The sequence below is a fragment of the Anthonomus grandis genome, chromosome 3 (assembly GCF_022605725.1).
Source record: "Anthonomus grandis grandis chromosome 3, icAntGran1.3, whole genome shotgun sequence".
NCBI classification, from domain to species: Eukaryota; Metazoa; Arthropoda; class Insecta; order Coleoptera; family Curculionidae; genus Anthonomus; species Anthonomus grandis.
This window is the reverse complement of record NC_065548.1, coordinates 11,623,108-11,640,690: the sequence shown is the minus strand read 5'-3', so window position 1 is coordinate 11,640,690 and position 17,583 is coordinate 11,623,108. Positions and strand designations below refer to the sequence as shown.

At 34.4% G+C, this 17,583-nt stretch overlaps 2 protein-coding genes and 1 long non-coding RNA gene across 5 annotated transcripts; 1 reads left to right on the top strand and 2 right to left on the bottom strand.

The window, feature by feature from the left end:
• Positions 1–293: 293 nt before the first annotated feature.
• LOC126734002 (uncharacterized) lies at positions 294–2,798 on the bottom strand. Its single transcript, XR_007659919.1, has 2 exons — positions 2,285–2,798; positions 294–1,185 (listed from the first exon to the last, which is right to left on the bottom strand). It is a non-coding gene; the product is annotated as an uncharacterized LOC126734002 (long non-coding RNA).
• Positions 2,799–5,484: 2,686 nt separating this feature from the next.
• On the top strand, positions 5,485–7,118 carry LOC126734001 (uncharacterized). Of its 3 annotated transcripts, none has more exons than XM_050437510.1 (5): positions 5,487–5,750; positions 6,156–6,377; positions 6,438–6,567; positions 6,655–6,802; positions 6,865–7,118. In XM_050437510.1, the coding sequence occupies exons 1-5, from the start codon at positions 5,607–5,609 to the stop codon at positions 6,974–6,976; spliced, it is 756 nt and encodes a 251-aa protein (XP_050293467.1). In that variant the 5' UTR covers positions 5,487–5,606; the 3' UTR covers positions 6,977–7,118. The 3 variants fall into 3 exon arrangements, with proteins under 3 accessions (XP_050293468.1, XP_050293467.1, XP_050293466.1); XM_050437509.1 differs by having other exon boundaries at positions 5,489–5,750; positions 6,429–6,567; XM_050437511.1 differs by lacking the exon at positions 6,865–7,118 and having other exon boundaries at positions 5,485–5,750; positions 6,429–6,567; positions 6,642–6,724.
• Positions 7,104–15,733, bottom strand: LOC126734000 (probable multidrug resistance-associated protein lethal(2)03659). The gene is made up of 13 exons (XM_050437508.1): positions 15,374–15,733; positions 15,078–15,314; positions 14,868–15,028; positions 13,841–14,107; positions 13,630–13,786; positions 12,434–13,577; positions 12,178–12,344; positions 11,684–12,116; positions 11,483–11,633; positions 9,209–9,439; positions 8,643–9,154; positions 7,278–7,718; positions 7,104–7,221 (listed from the first exon to the last, which is right to left on the bottom strand). Exons 1-13 carry the CDS (start codon positions 15,454–15,456, stop codon positions 7,189–7,191), a joined length of 4,017 nt encoding a protein of 1,338 aa, XP_050293465.1. The 5' UTR covers positions 15,457–15,733; the 3' UTR covers positions 7,104–7,188.
• Positions 15,734–17,583: the final 1,850 nt, after the last annotated feature.

Below are 17,583 nucleotides of genomic sequence, written 5' to 3'. Positions count from 1 at the left end.
GCTTGAAAACTCTTACTTGAAATACAAATTCGTGAAAAAATTTCAACGCAAAAGAAGTAAAACCAACATTATATACTTGGAAAGGCATTTACATAGTGAATTCCATCATCTGTATGAACAGTTGAGAAGTCAACCCACCAAATTTAAGGAGTATGCACGAATGTTACCAACAACATTTGATTACATGTTAAAGGCTATAAAACCTGCAATACTATTAAGTTCTACAAACTTCCAACGGCCTATATCTGTCAAAGAAAGATTAATGCTGACCGTGAGGTAAGTAAAAAAAAAAGTTCACAAAAAAATCTAATGAAATTCTGAATAATATAGTTAATATCTCAATACGGTGGTTATTACTTATGATCTACTCTAACATGTTTGTAGCAGTAACCTTAGAGGAGGGCAAAGCTGAATTATTTTTTTCCAGTTCTTTTATTAATATTTGTTGCATATGTGTCCTAAACTGCAGTTTATTTAATGCTGGGAGTTGTTTCATAAACGGTAATAAAGACTTGAACCAGCATATGTCATCATCGTCCTCGTTGATTTGTTCCTTACGCAAAAAGTTTATTTTCTCTCTTTCAATTTCAAGGAAAGCCTTATATAATTCTTCGCCAACTTTTTTTTTCTTACAAGAGTGATTTTGTGTTACTGGAACTGCGCGCTTTGGAGGCATGGAACGTGACGGCGTCTGCTGAAGAATGGAACTAGAAGGCATCTGTTGGAGAATGATGCTGTCTTGTGTGTCTAGCCCAGATGTGGAAATCGTAGTCCCTGGTTGCAGAGTGATGTGATCATTGCTTTCCGTGCATGCTGTTTCTGCTGTAGAACTGCTGTCCTCTGCCATAGACATCCACGACTCAAGCTCACTAATTTCTTCAAAAATTATATTATATTCACCTGTGTTTTGTGATTCGTCATCCATAGTTGCCGATTCCGATAGAATTGTACTATTGCTTTCTTCGTTAGAGAATTCTTATAAATTTTCTGATTGTCCGATGTTACCAGTAGTTTTTCGAGGCTTTATTATTATTCTTAAAAATGACATGATTTCAAAATAAGGCCATGTGCCTTTATATTTTGGTTCGCTATCAGCATCAGCTCCTGAACGGGGTTTTGGAATTTTTTTCAATTCCCTACAACAAGTATCTCGCAGATGTTTCCATTTTTTCTTGACGGTATCATCTGAAACAAAAAATGTGTGAATTAAACCTGCTTTTATTCCATACTCCAGTTGTACTGTAATGGAAATATTTTTTTTTCAAGGGTTGTTTCTCGGGTTGTTCTGAATGTTTTACTCTGTTACATCAAATAATTTTTAGAGCTTGTATAAATAAATAACGTTTTGATTTCAGATACTTGGCTACTGGGGTACAATTTCGCCAAATCGCTTTCTCATTCAGAATTTCGAAATCATCTGTTTCCAAGATTGTCATAGAAGTTTGTATAGCCATATGGAAAACATTATTACCAGTTCACATGGCTAAACCCACTGTAAAAGACTTCAAACTAATAGCGCAAAGCTTTTGGGACAGATGACAATATCCTAACTGCATTGGAAGCATCGACGGGAAACACATCCGCATAAAAAAACCGAGAAACTCTGGTTCTATGTATTATAACTACAAGGGTTACTTTTCAATCGGATTACTAGCTGTAACTGATGCAAATTATAAGTTTGTAATGGTTGATGTAAGCTCCTATGGTAAAGATAACGACGCAGGAGTGTCTGACAATTGTCCCCGTAAACAGGCTCTTGAACTGGGAAGACTGCAACTACCCAAAGAAGAAAATTTTCCAGGGTCTAATATAGAAGCACCATACGTTTTAGTGGGAGATGCTGCATTCCCTCTGAAAAAATATCTAACGAGACCTTTTCCAGAAAGGCGACAATTAAAGGTGACCCTAAAGACAACTATAACTATCGCCTATCTCGGGCAAGAATGGTGGTGGAATGCTCTTTCGGCTCAATAGTATCCAAATTTAGAATTTTACAGAAAGCTATCGAAACCAATGTAGAAAATGCTGAGCATATAGTGAAAGCAATCACTTTGCTTCACAATATAATTCGCGATTTGGAATCCATCACTGAAGCCGAAACCACATCTTTTCGTGGACCTACCCGTATTTGCCAAAAACACCGCACCACAATTTAGGAAAAAAGTTTAATGCTTCATCCCGGGCAGCTATTACAGTAAGAGAGAAATTCAAACAATTTTTTTAACAACACCCTATAAATAGGAATGAATAAATTTGATTTTATTGTTGATATTTTTGTACTTACATGTCGTTCCCATGACTTTCCTATTCTCTGTGCGTTAATAGTCTGTCGTGGTAACTTTTATTTCTCTTGTCCCACAAAACAGGACGTTCCTGTATTAAATTGATTAAACTTTCTAGATCCATGCTTTGATTTAGTTCCGACAATCACGTGCGAAATTATCAACCCAACTGATTATGTCGCATCGCTTTGTATCGTATGTACGCCGGTCGTCGCGTGCAATCGCTCACGTAGGCCATGCCATATCGCGTCGTCCTGCGTGAGCGACTAGTTCCGTCCGATGCGGGCGGTGCGGCCGATCCGAATTTATCAAAGTATAAAAAACTATAGCGCTGCCCTACGTGCAGTCGCATTGGTAATAAAAATGTTTCGTACGAAATTCGCGCCGTATGTCCGATCAAATTATTTGATTTTTCCGCACGAATCGCATCAGTAGTAGTTCAGTAGTTGACCTGTCTCAATACGTGTTTTTTCGATGGCCGACACATTTTCAGAATTGTTAATAGAGGCGGTTAGAAATTCTAAGTTCCTATGGGACATGACTGATAAAAGGTACCATAATCGACTGTTGGTGGATAGGGAGTGGATGAAAATAGCTAAAGAATTAGGGAAAACAAGTAAGATAAAAAAATTTTGCTTTTTTATGTTTAATTACGAATTTAAATATAATGTACATATTTATTAAGTTTAAATACTCAGTGGCGTTTGGTGTAAGTTTTATGCTAGGTTAGTATTGGAAAACTGAAAAAAAACTGAATATTATGGCATATACGTAATATTATATAAACACAACATTATAATTGATTTAACTATACACGTTGTATTGGTTGTAGTGTGAAGAATCTGCAAAACTTTTTTCTTATAATTGCAGCTTTCTTCGTGGAAGCATTATTTTTTTTGTCGGTGGTACGTATGCTCGGAGATCAATCTTAGCATTTTTCATGTCACTTGTGTCACAATCTGATATTCCCTCAAAGTCTATAATAATGTTATGCAACAATGTGATAGCTTTCACGATATGCACAGCATTTTCTACTTTAGTTTCTATAGCTTTTCCTAAAATCCGGAATTTACTAACTATGCTACCAAATGAACATTCCACAACCATCCTTGCCCTTGATAATCGGTAGTTAAACGTATCATTTTCGGTTCCCTCTTGCAATTGGGATCGCGGGAAAGGGCGCATAAGGTATTCCGTAAGAGGAAAAGCTTCATCCCCAAGAAAAACAAAGGTTGTTGTAATTGTTGAATCTGGTAGTGTTGTTTCTTCGGGTAATGGAATTGTTCCTCCATTCTATTCCACGTCGTGTTGGACAAGAATCAAAAACCCCAGCATCACTGTCTTTTCCGTATGAGCCAATATTTACCATAACAAATTTATAGATAGCATCTGTGACAGCAAGGAAACCAATAGAGAAAAAATTCTTGTAACAGTAGTACATAGAACCAGAATTAGCAGGTTTTTTTATTCTGATATGTTTTCCGTCTATACACCCTAGACAATTAGGAAATTGCCACCTTCTCCAAAATGTCTTTGCAATCTCTTTAAATTTTATAACCATAGGTTCCGGCATATGTTCCATTATCAATGTTTTCCAGATTGCTTTGCATACTTCCACGACGATAGTTGCCACCGCACAGTTGGTTACACAGTTCAAAAAGTTGTCTTCTTGTGTTTAATTTTGTTCATTGATTTGTCAATTTTTGAAATTGTATTTGTGTTTTGTTTTTTTAACTTGTAGGATGCTTGTACACAAGATTATTCTTACGTAATATAGCACATTTTCTTTCTTTCTTTCTTTCACTTCGCAGCTATGCAATTTTTAAAGCGTATAGTAACGCCTAGGGAACTGGACGGAAACGTATCAATATCTCAGGATAGAAGTACTGCCGAACAGGAGTTTTAAGAATATGAATCCCAAGAATATGAACAGGATGAACGTGAGTCACAACAACATGAATCGCAAGCTAGGGATAGGGATGCAGAAGAAGATATTGTTACTGAATCACAAATTCAACTGCAGTTATTAAATAAGGAAAAGTCTCAAACCAAGAGGTTACAAAAGACAATACAGGATCTAGAAACATCATTAGCTGCCGCAAATACCCCAATAAACCCCATTCAAGTACCGTCTTCACGAAAACGTAAAGCTAAAAGTACAAGATAAGAGTACAACTTTGAAAGAGACATGTTGCAGCTTGAGACAAGAAAACTTGATGCTTTAATAAGAGCAGATGATGACGATGAGGACATAAGTTTTTTTAAATCGCTTTTACCGCATGTCAAAAAGCTTCCCTCGCTGAATAAGTTAAACTTTCGAACTCAAGTGCAAAATTTGCTGGTACAAGAATTAACTAAGCTTCAAACGCCGCCTATTTTCCAATATTCAAATAATGAATCGCACTCAAGCACTACAGTATCTACACCACTCTGTTCGCCTCACTCTTCAGCCTATAATAGTGGTCAAGAAACCGGTTCAGGAAATTATTTAAGATACGAATATCTACCTTAATTAACATGTATGTACCTATTATGCTTTACTGATATCTAATATTAACCTTTAAGTCTTAAGTTAGTGTTTAGTTAATTACGTTAAAGAAAAGAAATGTGAAATATTTCTGTTACATACCTTAAAGTTAACATGAGTCTTTCTTCTACAGAAATTGGTCGCTGGAAACTTGTACCGTATTTCTGGCCTTATAGCGTTCACAATATAATTAAAAGTTGAGGGTAGCATTCTACTAGAGTTATGGAATAAATTAGGAGAACTTCTTAAACGTTCATATAAATGGTGAAACTCTCCAAATATTGTTCTTTCCAAAAAAATGATGTCTGTTGAATTTCTTTTTTTTATTTTCTTTCTTCGTCTGACACTTCGCACCTTAAGTACCACATTCTCACACAGTAAAATTTTACGTCTGTTCGACCAACCCATTTTTGCAAGACTGATCAAGTCTAGTCGCCATATCTTGTGACTAGACGCACGAACAAACGCAACGCAGAGGACACAACACTCGCCGCCCAAATTGGCCGTACCGCACCGCCCGCATCTGACGGAACTACTCGCTCACGCAAGACAGTGCTTATGATCGACAGCCGTTTGATTTTGACGCATCGCATCGCTTAGCATCGCAACTGATCGCTCACGTAGGACACTGCGTTACTCGCTAAAGATATGGCTTAAAAAAAATGTATAGATTTTTTGACATATCTGTCAAACGTTCCAGGATTTGTGATTATAAACAACTAAATACATAAATAGGAAATTTGTATTATTTACTTTTAGACTCATATCATATCTCTCAACAGTACCAGAAGTAAAAGATGTGGAAACCATTTGTCGATGGAAACGTATTGTATTTGTTGCAATTTAAAAAAGTTGATGGCACTTTTTCTTTTTTGGTAACAAACTTCTCTTTGTTTTGGAAATGTGATCTGACTGATGATGAATTGGTTTCCAATTTTAAGGTACCCTTACCTTAGTTTAAAAATTATATGAGTAGTGCAATTAGGTATATGTATGAAAAGAAGTCTTATATAGAGCATTACAACCCGATCAACTATTTTTGAGTAAATAATAAGTCTGAGTACAAGTTCAAGTCATGCCCAACAACTAGAACTTAAAATTTATTTAATTATCAATATGTGTAATAAAGTAAATGGATAAATTTGTTAATATGCTAACTTAATGCAAGGTTCTCATCTACCCTTAATACAAATGACATGAAGGTGCATAGGGTTGAGTTGCAATTTTCATTCACTTTCACAGATAAATCTCTAAAACTAATCACAGTTGAGTTTTAGTATTCCCAGGTCTGTTTTTTTTTTGTCCAAGAAAACTACTTGAAGATAACTTTGAATCTCTTTTTTCAGGTTAAGAATCCATTAATAGATGCCACCCCAGATCAAATAATCAGTAATTTCTTAGCAATCCTAGAAAATTTTAAAAATCTTGTCATATGTACAGAAAAAATTGATGATAAGCTTCAAGTGATATTTGAAAAGAACTGTGATAATAACAGAGCTTTTGAACAAAAGCTCACCTATACCATTGCTCTACAGAAACTAAGAGAAAGAGATACAAGTGAAGATAATGTATGTCTTTTTTTCATGTTTAATTTCATAAGTAATTTATACAATTTATAGCTTAAGCAGGAGTTTATGGTTTCTTCACTTAAGACAATCTATTTATTGGAAAAACAGAAACAAATGTTGGTAAATTTAGTTGAAAAAAAGGATAGAGAATTAGAGGAGTATAGAATGGAAAAGGGGGAAATATCAAGAAGTAAGTAGAGTATGTCCTTAAATGTAAAATTTTCTTTATGTTTTATTATAAATATCTTTTTAATTGTCACAAAGAAGTTGGTTGTAGGTGACCTAAAAACTGAAAAATTCAATCCGCAAAGCTTACAAGTGAACAATAACAATTTCCTACTAAACATTTTTACCAATGAACAACATGAGATGTTTTGGAAACAGTTTACACAAAACCATGGGGATATTGAAACAGAAAATTTACAGTAAGTTTCATTTATTAATAAATATTGATATGTGTGTGTGATTGGAGTATTATTTATTCTAGTATTGAATTAGAACCCTGGAATGTAAAGCCCAAAAAGAGAGTTATCCACAATGGAAAAAATATAGTTAAAAAGGGGTCAGGTGTAGTGTTTAAAAAGGCTAAGAACAGTTAAGTTTTATGTAAGTGATATGCTATTATTTTAATACTATAAGGTATCAGTTTTATTATCAGCTATATTTTTTTAATTTCCCACAGTGATTATATGTAGGAAATTTTAAACTAAATTGAATTATTAAATATATAACTTCAAAATATGTTTTTTATTATTTATCCCAATTCAATTCTGGGGATCAGGTACATGTCAGTCAAAGCAATCTTTTTACTTTAAGACAGCTTATTATCCATATTGCTATAATTCTAAAACATAATTATTTCAATTAATTAATAATTTAAATATTATGTGATGAATATACCTCCTGTGCTATCATACACAAGTTCTGTGCCATGAACTTTCCAGTTTGTTGAACCAACTCATAAAACACCCCATTCTCCTTCTTTTGCAACAAGTCATGTGGATGTCCAACCTCTACTACCCTTCCAGCATCCATCACTATCACCTTATCAGAATCCATGATGGTATGCAACCTGTGGGCAATAGTAAGCACTGTGCAATTGGAAAATTTGGTTCTAATTGTGTTTTGAATTAAGGCGTCTGTTTGTGGGTCTACGTTTGCAGTTGCTTCATCCAGGACAAGAATTTTATTATTTCTGACTATGGCACGCGCCAAACAGACCAGTTGACGTTGACCTACACTAAAGTTTGTCCCACCCTCAGTCATTATGCTTTCAAGGCCTTGTGGAAGGTTGCACACTACTTGCTTGAGTTCTACTTCTTCTAGGGCGCTCCAAATAGCCTATAGGATTAGATTGATGGGTATTAATAAATTTTAAAATAATTTTAAATATAAATTACGAAAAAATACTATCGGTACAAGGAAAGAACCAATGAACTCTTTAACTTCCATATGGCAGGCAGAGAACAATTCAGGCTTAAGTGGAGAAATAAGTCCAATTGTAATTTTTTTTTTCAAATCAGATTTTACTTAACTACAATTCCTTCCCACAAAAGCTACCGTTTTGAACAGTCCAAATAGTCTATTAGTATGTTCTGAATTACCCAAACAAAAAGCCTATAGCTACATTGAAAGGGAGCAACTCTTTTTGCAAGAATTTTATTCAAAAAAAAATGTTAATAATTGGTGAGTAGACTTGGTAAAAAGTCTATATGACTTTCCCAAGATATAATTGTATGCTTATATAGCTTGTGCCTAATATGCTTTCTTATGTATGAGTGAATACAAATAATAGTTTAAGAAATTATGGGCAAAATGAGTCTCATACAGGCTTTACAGCTTCATAAGGCAAATAACATAACTTTGGAAAATAAGTGTTGGCTTTTGGATTTATCGCTGTGCCGTCTTAAGTGTACATTAAAAAATAACTTGTGATATTTTGCATACTGTTTGTTATTTGACCGCTTCTTTTAATGTAGGTATTTTAAGATTTTATTTAAAGTTTAAAGTGTATGTGATGTTTTAGGATTTTAAATGTATTTCTATGTATATGATGTGTACTCAGAATTTTAGTCTAGATATAAGCTAGCTACTTTTGATAACTTTGTATTGTCCATGAATGAACCGTAAATGAATAAATAAAATAATAATTATTCAATAATAGCTTATCCTTATGATATTCAGCGAAATTATAATAGTTTAGCTTGGAAATAAGGAGAATGGGAGGCAATCGAATACTTATAAAATTTAATAATATATTCTTACTTCATCAGTGTACTCATCGAAAGGATCCAAGTTCTTCCTTAATGTCCCTGAAAATAGCACTGGCTCTTGTGGAATTATTGATATGCTTGCTCTCAGCTTAGTCAGTGGTAGTTTTGCAATATCCACTCCATCAATGATAATTCTTCCTTCATTCACAGCCAGTCTAAATAATGCCATAATAATTGAAGACTTTCCCGCACCAGTACGTCCAACAATACCGACTTTCTCCCTACCGTTTATATCAAATGTGAGATTTTTCAAAATCAATGGTTCGTTAGGGACATATTTTAAAGAGAGATTGTCAAATTTGATGTTTCCAGTTTCTGGCCAGTTTTTCGGAGGGTCACTGGCGTTCTCATCTTGCTCTGGAACAACATCAGCGTACTCCTGGATTCTTTCCACGCAAGTCATGGTGTTTTCCAGTTCGCTCCATTGACGCATACCCCATTGGAACATTCCTGTCAAATTCATGGCCTGTGTTATTGCTAGACCAACGCTTCCTCCGAATGTTTCTGGAAATTATATTGTTATTCTTAAATATCAGAGAATAATATTGAAGGACCAACCTGCACTAAAAAATAAGAAGCTAAAAGTAACGAAGGTAATAAAGACGACACAGTGCATATCTAGCCAGAATCCGAAACTTCTATTGGCCGCCATGAACATGAAACAGGAGGAACTAAAAATGTCTTGGTAGTTATCAAATTCGGTTTTCAAAATTGCCTGAGCTCCAAACGCTCTTATGGTGGTCAGTCCCTGAAGGGACGCCGTCAAGTGGGAATATACCGGACTTCTTGCTGAAAATGATTGTGTGTCAGAAAATCATATCAAATGTTTATTAATAAAAATTACAATACAGGGTGTCCGATTTGCAATGTGCGACTATTGCTATTTCCGATACTATAGGAGATACGAGGGCGGTTAAATTAGAAAAAAGTTGTCAATTTTGATGATTATTCTAAATCGTTTTCCAGCGTTACAAAATGTTTATTAGTTCGTGACGCATTTCTTATAAATTATTTTAAAAGCATTTCTTATTCTCTTTAAGATTATCTCATTCATACGTCTCCCAACGCTTCGACGTATTAATAACCATCATCAGGAATTTTCCTTTACAACATCGATAAGATGTAAATTTATTTCGACGCAATATTTTTTTGGCGGAAATTTTTGAAATTCGAGTCTCTTTCTGCACTTCTCTAAGAGAAATGTCGCTATTTTGAATATTTTGGTAATTAATGTATCTAAAAATAATTCATTAAAACTGAAATGTTTTAGCCAGTTAAGCCGGTTTACCCAGCACGTCTACTTATGCTTCGCCTCTTTCTACTCGGCGCCTCTCTTTTGTGGGTTCTCAAAAGAACCATATTGGCGCAAATTTCTTTCTAGTAGTTAACAAATATTCGTATAGCAGAGATGCGTCTTTCTGGATACAAATGGGGTCTTAAATTAAATTAAAAGCTGACGCAAAAGCTTGATGACTTCTGTGAAAAATATTATTTTTGCTTGGTAGCCACGACAATGCAGACTTCAGCTACTGTCACAGCTAACTAAATTGAACGGATAATGTTAATAAATATCATAATGTAACCACTAGTTTTATAAGCTTAAACTTTTAATTAATTAAATTTTAAATCATGAGGAAAAGAATAATTATTTAAAAGTACTTAAGTTTTTAGCAATTAAAAAAGTCTGATCCGCACTAAGGAAAAAAATCCTGATGATTGTGATTAATACGTTGAAACGTGGGGAAACATATGAATGAGATACATCATTTTAAAGAAAATAAAAAAATGCTTTCAAAATAAGGTTTAAAAAATGCAGGTCCGTATTTAAAAAAAAAGAAGTTGATAGCCGTTGCAAAGATACCAAACGTCATAAAAAAAATTAAAGGTGAAGTTTTGTAGAGCACAAAAAATTATAAAACTTTGTAAGTAAGTTTCTAAAGACAATAGTTTTGGAAATAATAATTAAAATAAAATTTGGCGTTTCTTATAAATCACCCTGTAATTCACCAACTAATAAACATTTTGCAACGCTGTAAAAGGATTTAGAATAAGCATCAAAATTGGCAACTTTTTTCTAATTTAACCGCCCTCGTATCTCCTATAGTTTCGTAAATAGCAATAGTCACACATAGCAAATAGGACACCCGGATATTTATTACAAACTTGGAAATCACATGCTACAGATAGCTTATCTCGGTTCCTTTAATATGCAATCATACCTAATCTATTATGGTGATAGAAAACCTATGGAAAGACATTTAAATAAAATGGCGAAGACAACAAACTTCCATAGCTGTTGCGAAAAAAATACTTTTAATTTGGATATAAAGTTAACTCTTATTCCAGGGCGCTTAATTTACTAGTGATTTATCTGATAATAAATAAATAGCCCGTCAAAAAAAATTAAAAGGCACTAAAATAATAATAAAAATAGAGAAACTAAAGGTAAGTGGTTTTTAGCTAAAATGGGGAAAAATTAAATAATATTAGAAAATCTAGTTGATCTACAGTACAAACTGGTCTGAATGGTCATTTTTGCGGAACTTAATATAATTTTTTTTGAAATGAACACATTCAGTTGATTGTAAATGATAAAAACTTTTATTTTTTAAGTTTTCCTTTCCTCTAAAAGAGATTTAATTGTTTTTCCTAGCATACTTCTTATAAAAGTTCTTGGATAGTATTATTCCCGCAATATAAAGATTCTTTTTTTCAACTTTTTTATCTGATCAATATCAATCGAAAGAAATTCAAATTTGTAAAACATACTGAAGATGGGGTATTCCATTATATTTCCTAACGAATAAGAGGGTATGAATAAAAACTACTTACTAGTTCCTTCAAGTCTTTTAAGATCCCTACTGGTTGCCAAAAATATTACCCTAAGGAAGTAAAAAATAGTCAGCATAATTCCTGTAAGGAACAACATCCACGGATTCACGGTTCCTATTATCGCAGATATTGCTATCACAGTGAGGAAAATCTAAAAACTAAAAGTGTAATTGACACAAGACACTCCAACATATACATTACCTGCAGCGTATCCAGTAAAGTAACTGGCAAAAGCTCATCGACCAGATTCATATCCTTGGAAAATCTATTCAAAATCCTGCCCGTAGTATTATCATTAAAAAATCGCATTTTAGCGTATACTATTTTATAAAACATGTTATTGTGCAACCTAACGGAGGCTTTATTACAGAACCTGTAAAATGCCACAGATCTTCCGATGGTTAAAATCATTAGCAGCACTACTACTGTGCTGTATATGTATAGAACCAAATTGTCAGGTAGATGGTTGATCCAAAATGTTTCCAGTAATGACATTGTGGGTAAAACCGTTGATGGAACGGCAGAGAGTGAGGCATTTTCTGATATTGGAAAACTATCGTTGCTGGTTAAATTATAAACGGGAGGAATGCTCACTGATTCCTTAATTATTTTTTTGAATTGGTTCACGTTTATCCTGAAATAGTTTGCTAGTATTAGTATTTTCATTTTTTTAGTGAGAGGTTCAAAAATATTACCATTCTTTCAAAAAAAAGTCCAGTAAACTGGCGACTACTTGGGCCAAAATGAATGCAAAAAAGAGTGTCCAAATTTTACACGCGTGTCCTCCTGCTAAGAAATACGACTTGTAAACGTTCCATGAAACAGTACCTTCTCCGCGACCTTCTTTGGTCATTGTTGGTTCCTAGTTTAATAGAATTTAAAGTTATTAGCACAGATTTACCCAAGAGATGCATAAAGGTTATTAAGACATGTAGCAAAATCATTATTTACCTTGTCATCTTTAGGAACTATTTCCTTTGTGGAAGTTTTTCGTTGCCTAAAAGGCTGCTTATCACCTTCCTCTTCTTGATTTTTGCTCTCCTCTTCATCTTCATCGATGATGTCCTTTAACTCATTAAGCAGTTTCGAAAATTCTTTGCCAGCATTTTGAATTTCTTCGTAACTACCTGAATGCTCAACTCTCCGGTCACCCAATAAGTAGATTTTCTTAACGTTTTTCAAATATTGAAGTTGGTGGGTAACCAAAACGACACACTTATCTTTAAGATATTCAGTGATACACTCTTCAAACATCTGCTTGCCTACGTGGGCGTCAACAGCCGATAAGGGATCATCTAACAAATATATATCTGAATCTTTGTAAACTGCCCTAGCGAGATTTATTCTAGCTCGTTGGCCACCACTTAGGGATACTCCTCTTTCGCCTACGATTGTACGATCACCGTAAGGAAATAAGGTGAAGTCTCTCTGCAGCTGACACACCCTGACCACTTCGTGATACCTTCTGGCATTAAATTTTTGACCAAAGAGGATATTTTGTCTTACACTGCCAACGAATAACCAAGGTTCCTGACTAGCATAAGAAATCCTTCCTGTTACTTTTATGGAGCCTCGCACTGGCTTAAGCTCTTGAAGAATACCATGAAGAAGAGTGGTTTTACCACTTCCAACAGCACCGATAATCACGGCCAACTCTCCAGATCTTACCTCTATATTAAGATCATCTAAATTATTTTCAGTTCTATCTTGAAGCCATTTGAGCGAAGCATTTTTCATATTAATTCCAACCGGGCCATCAGGCTTGACTATAATTTCTTTCGAATTATAAGTATTCACAAAGGTTTCGCTAGAGTCGCAATCCACCTCGTCATACTTGAGGAATTTACTGATTCTCTTCACAGAGATGTTAACTTCTGCAAACTGTGTTATTCCTAGTGGAAAGAATTGGGTGACAGAAACCCTAAGGAGTCCATAGAATGATTCGAGAAGATAGACGTACTGAGCATCCAAAATATTTCCTAAAAGGACGTAAGCTAAGATGCAAATGTAAATCGCCGAAGTGCTAAGGAAGAAATTGAATGATGTCATTAAGGCCCTAATAACAGATATTTTCTTGACTGCTTGCATTTCTCGCCTAAAAAATTGCATATATGAGTAATTGAGTTTTTTACTAAGCTGCAACTGACCTTCTGCTTAATTCAACAAGTTTAGCAAAAGGTTTCTCCCAAGTGTACATTTTTATCACTTGAATACCCGATATAATTTCGTTCATTAATCGGATTCTTTCGTCGGTCCGGATTGCCGTAGCCAGTCTGAAAGTGGATGCTTTTTTACCCATCCACACTGAAAAATATCGAGATATTACATTTTTTGTTTGCTAGACTTATCCGAGTTTACTTTGGAATGGTATGAAGGCCAATAACACCAGAACTCCAATCATTCCCGTGTATCCAGTATTGAAATACATAACGACCAGAACTATGATCGTTTCTAAGGGAGCTAGCCATAGAAACTGGATACTAAAGGCACAATTCTCAAATCGGCTCACGTCATTTGATATTAAATTCACCATTTGGCCCACGGTGGTTTCCGCTAAGGCACTTTTGCTTAGTTTTAGAGCTTTTCTGTAGATTAGCGATGAGGTTGCCACACGGACTTTCATACCTAGAAATAAGATCAATTAACTTATAGGAATTTAAAAAATAGTTGCTTATATTCTATTATTTTTGGTACTAGTGTATTGCACAATATTTACTGGATCATGAGAAAAATCACAGACCATCTTTCAGTCTGTCGGTAGAACATGTATTCTTATGGATCTATGCAACTCAAAAGATCTCTGCAGAGATTCTTGACTTTTAAACAGACCATTTGAAGTACAAATTGACTTTTCCAGACTGGTATATTTCTGCTTCATAATCCAGGAGTACTTTAGAGCAAACTGACAAATTACTTCCTATCTTCTGAACTCCTTGGGGTCCAGCGATAATATGTTGTATATAGAGTTACCGTACATTCTTACTGATAATAAGTTGGAGAAAAAACCTCAAGAAGAAATGCAAAATTATCTGGAATAAATAACTCCTATTGTTGGAACGTGTCTGGAAAAATATTTATTGATTGAATCAGCTGAGTGGAAAAGCCTGAAAGAAATAAGAAGCTACTTAAAGGCAGTTTGAAGAGATCCCAACTGCCTGGAAGAAATACAAAATTATCCCAACATTTGCGCAACCTGAGATTATCTTCTGAAGGTCTTTTGTGTCCAGGTCGGCATTAACGCTATTTAATTCCCATTCTTTACCTCTTACAACTACTCTACACTTCTTAAGCAAAATTTTAGGTGGACACTATCTACATTAACTTCTCTAAGGCTTTTGATGGAATCGAAAGATTTTAAGGATATTTTAAATGATTCTATACTAACCTATATGCATTATGTGCAGCATATAAAAATGTTGAAGTGCCGAAGTGATGAACACTCCGCCTGATATGGCTGCCGCATATAAATAAGCCTCCAGTTTGGACATTGTGGAGTCTGGTTCAAAATACTTTAAAAGTTCAGCGATAAACAATGGCGTAGATAGCCTAAAATAATACTTTGTAATAACGTTTGGGGGTTAGTTAATGTTCTTACCTTATTAAAATCCTAATGCAAAAATAATAGATTCCCAAAATGGTCATTTGCTTTCCAAAAACCCTAATCAAGGCCATCCATAGCGAGGGATTTTGGTTTTTCTTTTTCAGTTCCTTGCGCCATTCTCGATCCAGTTTATCTCCAAGATATTTGGATTCGTGAGATGGTAGGGCGGAGTATAAATCTTCTTCTGTTAAGTCATTTTTGTAGCCTTTCATGAACAAGGGAAACGTCCATCTAATAAAAGAGAAATTTTCGATAAAAGTTATTATTTAAAAAAAAATTAGAATACTTACGTAAAAAAGATCTTTTCTAACCAGTTGGCCTTATTGTAAGGGTGCTTTCCCGGTTTATTCTGCCCCTCCTGTGCCACTTCCATTTTAAAATCGTATTCATTGGTCCGCAACTAATTATTAAATAAAATCACAGCCTAAATAGGAAACGGCACTTGACACATTAAAAAAACTTCATTCCTCTTACATATTAAAATCAAAATCACTTAGCAAATAGCGATAAGGGATCCAAAACTTATGGCTATTGTGTTTCTATTGACTGACGTCAATGTTGTTTTTTGCGTTGAGTAGCTATATAGATTTTAAATGCTCTTTCAACAATACTTCACCAAACAAATTTACGATACGATTTGCTATGTTTACATTATTCGTTCAGCTGAAATGGTTTTTTTTCCGTGATTGCATGGTTATCTTTTTTCAACTGGGTTCTCACATTGTGTTTTATTTTCAAGGTTAATACTTTCATTCTCAATTATTGTGCGGGTTTAAGGTCAATATACTAAACATGTGATGGAATTTAATTTAAAGCACAATCAACTTAGATTTTGAATAATAAAATATTTATTTTATTCAATTGTTTTGTCTAAATTGACATTTTGCCACCAAAAATCAACCTAAGATACGATGTTTGGATTTTCACTGATTGCATTCGCGAATATAGATAGGGCAATTAATACATTAAGTTATATAAACACTAACTGATTTGATAAGAAAATATATAAATTCCTGATTTTAAGTGCCTGCGAAAATGTTAAATTATTTCCACTTTTTTGAAGGGATCAAAAATAACTGCAAATGTCTAAAATGAATAAAACATGAGTAAAATAGAAATGGTCCATGCTACTAGGCCTGAAAAAATCGTAAAAATGGAATCAGCTGTGCGAAAGGGATAAGAAAACATTCCACCTCGGAGCAATAATATATTGCTGTAGATGTTCAAAGAAAATTAATAATTAGTTCCAGGAAGTTAGAGAAATGATCCGAACTGCCTGCCTTGAAATAATGCAAAATTATCCCAACTATCTGAAGAATGATTCCAATTGCGTCGAAAAATACAACAGAATTAACTTCCTCGGAACCTTACTACTCCTGCAAAAGCACAGCTGCCTAAAAGAAATACAAAATTATCCCAAATATCCAGAAGGAATTAAATTGCCTCAAGAAAATTTAATATAAGACACAAAGTTGTGATGCTGCCTCTGTTTGTAGTTTGGCCATGGCAGACACTTATCCGTTAAGCTTAAAAAAATCAGTTTCTTATTGAAATTAAAACAGGCAGTTTCTTTACCACAATCCTTAACGTTTTCTCCTTCTTTTCCACTATATTTTATCAGGTTATGGGTCCATGTGTTCTAAAAACGGTTCGGAGTCCCGTAAAAACGTCTTTTTAAGTGAATAGCAAACTCGAGATTCCAACTTCATTTATTTGCCAAATGTACCCAGATTGGCAAAGTGTGTTAATGATTCCGAGATGGAATTAGCAATGGTGGCTACGGAGAAATGATTACCTACCTTGGATACAAACTTATAAGTGCACGTAAAAACAGGAAATTCAACTAAGGAGGTTTGGGATACTCTGAAAAGGCCGTATGCGGATCAAGGTTTTACACGGAGGAAAATCTGTTTGCTGCGTTATCTTATTTCCTTAAGGCTAGATAGAAGAAAAGTATTCACTTATGATTATGACTATTAAACATAGTAGAATGAGCATCAGCACTGAAGTTATTAAAACTAAGTTGATGGATATGTCAGAGAACTGTACTAATGCAGGATCTGGTAGTGCATTTACTGTTAAGGAGAAATACGAAAAAGGTCAGGTAGATATGTCAAAAATCAGGTGTTATAGAGGCAAATCTCTAGGACATTATATGAGCAGATGTCCAAAGAATGACAAGGACAATGATAACAATGACTGTCGGAACACTGCTTTGTGAAGTAGAATGCCCTCACTGCCTGGAAGATTAAAAATATTCTTACAGGCAATTAAGTTATTCTCTTTGCTCCATAAACTCTATATCAGTTGCTATAATGCTCTCAACTGCCTGGAAGGAATAAAAATATTCTTCTAGGCAATTGGTGCTTTTCAGAAACCTGATGTCCAATGTCAGAGGATCTCAACTGTTTAGAAGAAATAAAATCATTCTTCTATGAGCTGATAAAATGCACTCAACTGCCTGTCAGAAGTAAAAATATTCTTACAGGTAATTGAGTTA

Excerpts from the sequence above, each read along its gene's own strand:
- LOC126734001 (XM_050437509.1), top strand. The coding sequence starts at position 5,607 with ATGTGGAAACCATTTGTCGATGGAAACGTATTGTATTTGTTGCAATTT. Across the intron at positions 6,378-6,428 it reads GAGATACAAGTGAAGATAAT|CTTAAGCAGGAGTTTATGGT; the intron begins GTATGTCTTTTT and ends TACAATTTATAG. Across the intron at positions 6,568-6,654 it reads AAAGGGGGAAATATCAAGAA|GTGACCTAAAAACTGAAAAA; the intron begins GTAAGTAGAGTA and ends AGTTGGTTGTAG.
- LOC126734000 (XM_050437508.1), bottom strand. The coding sequence starts at position 15,456 with ATGGAAGTGGCACAGGAGGGGCAGAATAAACCGGGAAAGCACCCTTAC. Across the intron at positions 14,108-14,867 it reads GCTGCACATAATGCATATAG|GTATGAAAGTCCGTGTGGCA; the intron begins GTTAGTATAGAA and ends TCTTATTTCTAG. Across the intron at positions 13,787-13,840 it reads GGCCTTCATACCATTCCAAA|TGTGGATGGGTAAAAAAGCA; the intron begins GTAAACTCGGAT and ends GATATTTTTCAG.